This window comes from Musca vetustissima, unplaced genomic scaffold (genome assembly GCF_032173495.1).
Source record: "Musca vetustissima isolate MV318-11 ecotype Yass unplaced genomic scaffold, APGP_CSIRO_Mvet_v1 utg161266, whole genome shotgun sequence".
NCBI classification, from domain to species: Eukaryota; Metazoa; Arthropoda; class Insecta; order Diptera; family Muscidae; genus Musca; species Musca vetustissima.
In genome coordinates this window covers 54,216-62,427 of record NW_026886205.1, presented here as the reverse complement: position 1 = coordinate 62,427, position 8,212 = coordinate 54,216, and the positions used below count along the sequence as shown (strand labels likewise).

The 8,212-nt window shown below is 33.1% G+C and overlaps 1 protein-coding gene across 1 annotated transcript; it reads right to left on the bottom strand.

Moving 5' to 3' along the window:
• Positions 1-233: 233 nt before the first annotated feature.
• LOC133333712 (dynein axonemal intermediate chain 2) lies at positions 234-7,509 on the bottom strand. Its single transcript, XM_061541999.1, has 6 exons — positions 6,803-7,509; positions 6,359-6,745; positions 937-1,115; positions 645-882; positions 367-586; positions 234-286 (listed from the first exon to the last, which is right to left on the bottom strand). The coding sequence occupies exons 1-6, from the start codon at positions 7,484-7,486 to the stop codon at positions 234-236; spliced, it is 1,761 nt and encodes a 586-aa protein (XP_061397983.1). The 5' UTR covers positions 7,487-7,509.
• Positions 7,510-8,212: the final 703 nt, after the last annotated feature.

Here is an 8,212-nt window from a genome sequence, read left to right as displayed (position 1 = left end):
TCACACAAAACAAATCAAAAACCGGCAAATTAAAATTGGAAAAAAAATCTCAGCAGCAAGTGTTAGGCTAAAGGAAGTTTTGAATTAACATAAAAATCTACGATTTCCTTAGAATATAAATTAAATTAAATGTCCTTTATTCACACTTTAAAATCATTGAGCTTTCTATTCTAAATGTAACTATTAGTATGGAATAATTTCAATTGATCCTAATAATTTTGACAAAAAAAAAATTAATTTTTTACTGCACTTTCAGCATCCGAGACCTCAGCATCGTCCATGTCCTCTGTAAAGAAACATAAACAGAAAATAAAATTACAATTAACCGTCAAACAAATTCCTCAAATTGTCACCCTAAGCACCTACGCTTGTTGCCCGGTATTCTCCTCAAACGTTCCTGTTCGACAGCCGCAAAATATTCCGCCTCCGCCTGTTCGCATACCGACTGAAAGGGTGCCACATTTACTTTGCCATTCAACATTGTCAAATCACCTTGATCTTGACCCAAATTAGTTTTCACTTTCAATTTAATTTCACGTGATTTGGCTTCAAGGATTTTCTCACGACGATTTTCTCGTTCAAACATCTGCAATTATTTTATAAATGTTAATATTGGAACATTTTAAAGAAGAGATCTTCCCTACCGCTGTCAGCAAAGGTTTATCATTTTTATTCGATGCCACCATATTTTCCGATACTTCAATTAGAAATGTTGCACCCAATTTACTGCCACAGCTAACAAATTTGCCATTCTCATTGGTGCGTACACAGTACAGTGGTTCATCGCACACCTTTGCCGTCAACACCGGTTCATTTTGCTGCTGCAACAAATCCCATGTATCCAATACACCATCCATGCGTGTTATGAAAAATTGTGAGACCCTAGAAGAAATTTTATTTTTAAAAAATTAAAAATTGTTAAATTTAGAACCTTGCTTTGTGTAGCTCCATGCCCCATCCGTCAACATTGCATTACTACTTTTTGTCCAGATAATTGAGCTTTCACGACAATCTTCAGACCAGATCCGAGCACACCAATCTCCCACCGTTAGGAAATTCTTCACGAAGGCTGGATTACGCATAATGGCATAAACTGGTCCCAAATGACACATCATCTGAAAAATTGGAAAATAATACCAAAAAATAAATGAATATCTAATTAGGAAAGGATCGTTATAATTATATTAAGATTTATTGGAAATCTGAATCCGCCTATTAAATTCCCTCTCAAACCAGGTATGGGTCGATTCCGAAAATAAATTTATATATACTCTAAGGGAAATATAATCTGGGAAGCAATATACCATATTCAGAATATTTATCGTTTTGAACCTTACGGTCCAACAAACCTACATGAGATGTGGGCTTCTACTCATTCTTTACTCAAAGCTAAAAAAATGGATTTTAAACCGAACCTATAATATATACATATTATAAAAATATAATTGTTTGTACCAACCACCATATAATACGAGCAAGCAGTTGGAAAATGCCAGCTTCAGGTTTTGTACCCATTATAGCCGAGATGCAAAAGAACATTTTTCAAAAAGTGACTGTTTTTTATCATTCAAGGCAATTAAAGGTAAAATAACTTATTTGCAGAATATAAGCTCATTCAATATGGACCCATGTTTTGACTTAGTATGGTGACCAGAGATGGTCCGTCAGAAACAGTAACGTAAATGACATACATTTCCGACGTATAATACATACGTCAGAAACGTCGGAAAACCACCAAAAACCATAGGTTTTTGACAAAATAGCTATTTTCGTTAATCAATTTGGAAATTACGTATGCTTTACTCAAATCCATCCCAAAATTCTAAATTTTCTTCTCTAAAAAGTTTAGAATTTTTTACTAGTTCTAGTAAGGAATAGACAGATATACATATGCAAAAAGCTATATATTATATATATATATATATATATAAATGGAGCAAGAAAAATGTATAATAACGCATCAATTGAGAACGGCTGGACCGATTTGACTCAAAATTTCTTTCAGTTGTTGGTAATTACAGTCGGAAGGTTTTTATGAAAGAAAATTTTGAGAAAAATTTGCGAAAATCTTGGAAAAATTATTTTAAAGAAACGGCTGGACTGATTTCTGTTAATAGTTTGTAATTGAAGTGGAAAGGTTTTAATGAAAGAAGATTTTGAGAAAAATCCGCGAATATGTTGCAAAATATATTTTAAAAGATATTAGCATTTCCACACATTTTATATCGAACCTTTATGGTTTCGTCTCTTCGTAGTTCTTTTTGGACATATTTTGGGCGAAAATGTAATTTAAGTAATTGTCAATTATGGAAAATTATTATGTTAATTTTCTCCAATTTATTGGATTGTCATTGCCTTGAAAAATCTATTGTATATGAAAATAAATTTATATTTTCATTAGAGTTGAATTTATAATAAGAAATCGAAAAGAGAGAGTAAGATTAATCGCTGTCATTATTTGCTCACGTTTTCATAAAATCAAGATTTATTTAGTTTGAAAATATAAGTTATGTTATGTGAAGAAATTTTAATGGTATGTATAGGTTGTGAAATTTTTCTCAAATAAAACACAGTAAGACATGGTAAAGTAAAGATTGAGCGGTTCCATTATGTGGAGCCTATACCAAAAACTATAGCGGCAATTATGAGGGAAGTTTCTTACCCTATGGGTAATACCGAATTAACGGCAATTAAATGGATATTTTGTTACTACTTTCCAAGTACTTTAGGATAAGGATGCTTAAAAGCGCACAATAATGGAAAAAATTGTCTTTACCGATTTCACCCACGTTTTCCTTTGGCTGTTTGTAATTACATTGGGAAGTGTTTTACGAAGAAAGTTTTGAGAAAAACATCAAAAATTCGGGAAATTGGAATAATCGAACGTTGTGTTAGTTACATCGTTTATAACTCACCGATTTTGACGATTCAAGGGACTTATAAATCGTATGTGGTCATAAGAGGAAAATATGCAAACTAATTGTGAGATTCCGCCAAAACAAATATATTAAGTAATATTTAGAATCCCCCAATTTTTGTATCGAGCTTTAATGTTTAAATAAATTGTTGTTTTTAAGACATATGGCTTTTTGAGTTAGTTAGATCAAAACTTCTAATTTCATAAAATATGTGTATGTTGTAATACTAATAATGCGATCATTAACATCGACGAAAATAATGGTAATGATAGCATTATTAGTATTCCCGTCAGATATTTGAAGTTTTGTCTTATTTTCTATAGAGCCCAAGCTGTTGGATATGAAATCTCATTTTCATATTTGTCAAAAAAGTGTATTATTTTTTGAAATGTTTATTTTTAGAGCTAAGTTATAAAACAGGCATTTACAATTAAAAAAGGTATACGGCGTCAACATTGACCAAACTTTTTCCTCTTAACTGTCAAAAACTATATATAGAATATATAGCAAACATGTACAAATCTATAACGACAATCTGAAAACTAATTAACCATTTGTTTAAAAATGAAATATACCTATTACTGATCGGAAACCACTAAATTTCTATGCCAAATCTTTTTTTCGAATTATATACTGATTTCAATATAAAAATCAAAAGGACAGTGGGACTTGAACAAGATTATATTGTAATTAAGAATTCTTCAAGAAGGGACAAATAAGATAATGTAAAAACGTTGGAGCAACAACAAAACATGATTTTCTATTAAAAAAAACATTTGATGTAATAAGTTCTACCAAATTATGAACTGTTATGTGCTTGGGCCTGCATTGGGGTATAAATTAATACTTTTTATTGACATAAACTTAGCGGCAAATGTTTTTTACCAATCTTATATTATGGCAATATTGATAAGGCAAAACGACGTTTGACGGGTCAGCTAGTAATATATATATATATATATATATGTACTTGTGAACAAAGTACAGGTCGCATTTATTATACGAATTGGACGAAATTCGCACAGTCCACATATTTGGCCCAAGGAAGAACCCTATTAAATATAGAGAAAAAAATATCGGTTCAGATTTAGATATAGCTCCCAAGTAAAAATTTTTGTCCGATTGAAACAAAATTTGGCACAGGGCACTGAAGTAACTATTGATTGTCGTATTTGAAGTTTCGTTGACACCGCTTCAGATTTCGATTTCTTTCGATTGACGCATAGCCTATCAAATTGAGTCTAGAATGCTCCGTACATAGTTTCGTTTAAATCGGTTCCGATTTAGATATAGCTACATATAAGTGTTCGTCAGATTTTATGTAAATGGAGTACTAAAGCCCCCATATTTCTTTCGATTAACACGAAATTGTGCAATGTGAAATTTGGAATACGATATTGTATTAAGTCTATAATGATGTGTGTGAAGTTTCATTGAAATCGGTTCAGATTTAGATATAGCTACCATATATATTTTTGTCCGATTTTATGTAAATAGGACTCCAATGTCCTTATATTTCTTTCAATTTACACGTGCACTGCGTATCAAATTGAGTCAATAATGATGTGTGTGAAGTTTCGTTGAAATCGATTCATATTAAGATATAGCTCCCATATTTATGTTCGTCCGATTTTATGTAAATTGAGCTCCAATGCCCTTATATTTCTTTCGATTGACACGAAACAGTGCATAGCATATCACAATAATCGGTTCAGATTTAGCTCCCATATATATGTTCATCTGATTTCATGTAAACTCTCAATGTTTGTCCGATTAAGATCGAATTTGGAATACCATACATATTAAGTACATAATGATGTGTGCGAAGTTGTGTTGGAATCGGAATATGAATTAATTTAAATTGGTTCCAATATATATGTAGATCACATATGTAATTCCGAACGATTTCACTTTTAATCTTTCCTTCCTGGTTTTAAAAACGCTTTATCCTCAAAGCGTCTGAACCGATGAAATTTTCACAGAACATGAAGGATTTCACTGTGATAAAAATAAACAATTAAGTTTTTGGGACGTCGAAAGGGACGTGGTACATCCCATATGTTTTTTACGTTCTATCCTCATGACGCCTGAACCGATTTCGCTGAAACCTTTACAGAACCTCCCACCAGCCCATTAAAAAACACGTTAAACTCGAAAAAGGTTGATCCAATTTCGCTGATATTTTCACAGAACATCCCCTAATTTACTTTATGGGAATCCGATTTGCGATCTGAAGTCGTGAAAAAATGCGTGACAATAAACACCTTAATATCAAAAGGGACCAGTACAAAATTCCTATATTTTGATTGTGGGCTAGTTTATTATTGGTGAAGGGTATCAAAATTGTGACTGTTTGTGAGGGAAGTATCAGATGTTATAGCCGTAATTTGTACGAAATATATAAATCGGATAAATATTAAGGCTAGTGACATTTTGACACACAGTATTCACTTTTACCTTTATATATGTTTTTATCAAAGTTTTGACCATCTGTGAAGGGGTACCAGGAGATGTCGTAGACCTCATTTTCGGATTTAATGTAGGTATTGTGAAAATATTACTAGAAGGAGTGAACCTATGTCTTCCATCTTCGGACTTCTTATATATTCGAAAAAAAAAAACACAGGATTTAAAATAAGACCCTCCATTCCCTTGATGGATTCCCATCCCCGGAATTGCTCAAGGTTTTGTAAAAATATTACAAAAGGAGTTAATCGATATGTGGCCATTTTGCGGAGATGTAGCAGAAGGTGTAGTCAGATATTCCTATCTGTGCAAAGTTCCACATTGTCTGATATAGATTTGGGGGTTTAAAACAAATAATTCGATGATGTACTTTTGTGTCGTACGAAAAGTGTGCTACGATCAATGTGGGTTATTAAAGGGGTGTTGTGTTTTGCAAATTCGTACTTACGTTAGGTACGTTAGGTTGAAAAGGGATGAGATAGATCAGCACCACATACCTTATAGTTGGACTGTTGTGCACTTTGATAAACCGAAAAAATTGAAAAAGTTTGAGGTTAATCCCTCCAAACACCTAGAAACTCTGTATTTTTCCTAAATCTTTCAGCATTTTCTATTCGTGTTCCCTGGTTAACGTCATGATTTCCAAAAAATATATTGGAAGGGTTTCAAAGCTGAAAAACTGGTCTGTGAAATATTCCAACGTACCTAATAGTGTGCTGATGTTCCTACGGACTTAGGTGTCCTGTGAGAATACCTGCCAGTCTGATAAAATCCCTTTAAGTAATATGATTTTTACAGATATAAGATTAGCTTGGTCTTATCATTGTGCGAGTCTTGATTCCGCTTTGCAAAAATTATAAATTATTTATAACAATTTACTTCATTAATTTCCTTTTTCGTTTCGGATTTATTGCTTTTCTAATTTTTTGAGGAGCTTTTATCCCGAAAATACGATTTGATTTTACACAACTTACCCTCAGTTGAATTTTCTCAATCGGCGTCTTTCCTTTACGATTGCAACCGAACAACATGCCCATTTCAGTGCCAGCCATAAAACGTGTTGGTATTGTAGTTTCATATTCCAAAACAGATACTCCATATGACCTAGACAAATCCTGTTCATCACTTTTAACTGGATCCATTAACAAACGATCCAATGGTTCACTTAATTTTCTTGTGTCCCACCATAAAACTTGGCCATCAGAACCACCAGAAAAGAATTCGGTACCACTTTTTGAATTATTCCATAAAACCGAATTGACAGGATCACGATGACATATTTCACGTTCACTTATCATAACGGGATATTTGCCGTGGCGTGTATCCCAGGCCGCCACTTGGCCATTGTACATACCACTAACCTTTAAAGCAAAATAGAAATTATTATGAAGCCATAAGTAATAAAAATAACAACCTACCAAACTTGTTGGATCCTTTTGATTGTATTCCAAACAAACGCATGGCACCTTCGGTTCCAGCGTTAAATACGGTTCATTGGGATTTTCAATTTCCCATATGTAGGAATTACATTTCTGTCCCGTCTTATCACCCTGAAATTTCATATCACAATGACTGACAGCCATTTTTATACCACCATCCGGAGACCAACTCAGATGTGTAACGGGAACCTTTATAGGATTTGGATCACGATACACATTGACGGTACGTGAACGACATGGCTCCGGCAGCGGTGCTGGTTCCAAATCATCAAAATAATTCTCATAAATATTCACCGCATTATTTTGAAATATATACTGTTCCATGGGTCGAGTCAAATTCATAACTTGCGTTATATAATTTTCATCTTTCTCGATTTTACGTTTATATCGCACTGTCTGTTCAGGGTCATGCATATTTATGTCCTTGGGCCAGCCACCTTCGTTATGGGTAATACCAGTGTGCTTGTATGTGGCCCTGTCGGTGTTCGCCACACTCAAGGACATTTGATTGGCATATTGTGTCTCTCGATCAATGGGATTTTTAAGGATGTAGGCTTTGGAATATTCACGATTCGAGTTTTCCGAAAAGAGGACCTCATCTTTGTTGCTGAAATTAACGGCCTGTCCGAAATTTCGTCGTTCTTTTTTGTAGGTATATTCCATGGTGGAAATTGGAAAAAAAGTATTAAATTAACTAAAGCAGATTCACTTGGTCGGATTGTGTTATGAGCTGGGTAAATTGTTTGAAAATGTTTATTGTGGTAGCCATGGTTATAGTGTGACGTTGCCAATCTTCGAATCAGTATGTAACGGTTGTTAGGTTATGCAGTTGATGTGGCAACTTTTGTACACAAGTGTTGTTATTTAAAGGGCTCTTAAATAAGTGATTTCAGGGAATTATGAGGAATACCTATTTAGGGTGGATTTTTCAATATCAATTGAATGAAAAGATAGTTGAGGATCTAAATAAATTACGAATATAAAATAAAACACAAATAGAAAGGTGTCTCTCTGTGAATTCAAAAAAATTTAATATCGAGTGGTGCCATTAATAGGAACTACGATGTTTTTTTATATTTTCGCGAATTTTTAATAAAACAAATTAAATCTCAATTGTTTTTTGCATTATATCTAGCCAATTCGAAAAATATCGATCAGTTTGAGCGTAGTTTCAATTTTTTTGGTATTTTACATTTCTAATAAATACAGGAGCTCCCCGTTTTATTGATGCTTCTCGACTAAATTAGAAATTAGAATATAGGAGTGTAAAAATATTTTTTCAACATAACACTAGGCATGGAATTAAAAAAATATATTTTTCAACTTAACATAAGGCGTGTTTAAACAAAAACTTTTTCAGTTTAACACAAGGCTTGGATTTTTAAAAAT

Excerpts from the sequence above, each read along its gene's own strand:
- LOC133333712 (XM_061541999.1), bottom strand. The coding sequence starts at position 7,486 with ATGGAATATACCTACAAAAAAGAACGACGAAATTTCGGACAGGCCGTT. Across the intron at positions 883-936 it reads GGGGCATGGAGCTACACAAA|GGTCTCACAATTTTTCATAA; the intron begins GCAAGGTTCTAA and ends AATTTCTTCTAG. Across the intron at positions 587-644 it reads ATAAACCTTTGCTGACAGCG|ATGTTTGAACGAGAAAATCG; the intron begins GTAGGGAAGATC and ends AAATAATTGCAG.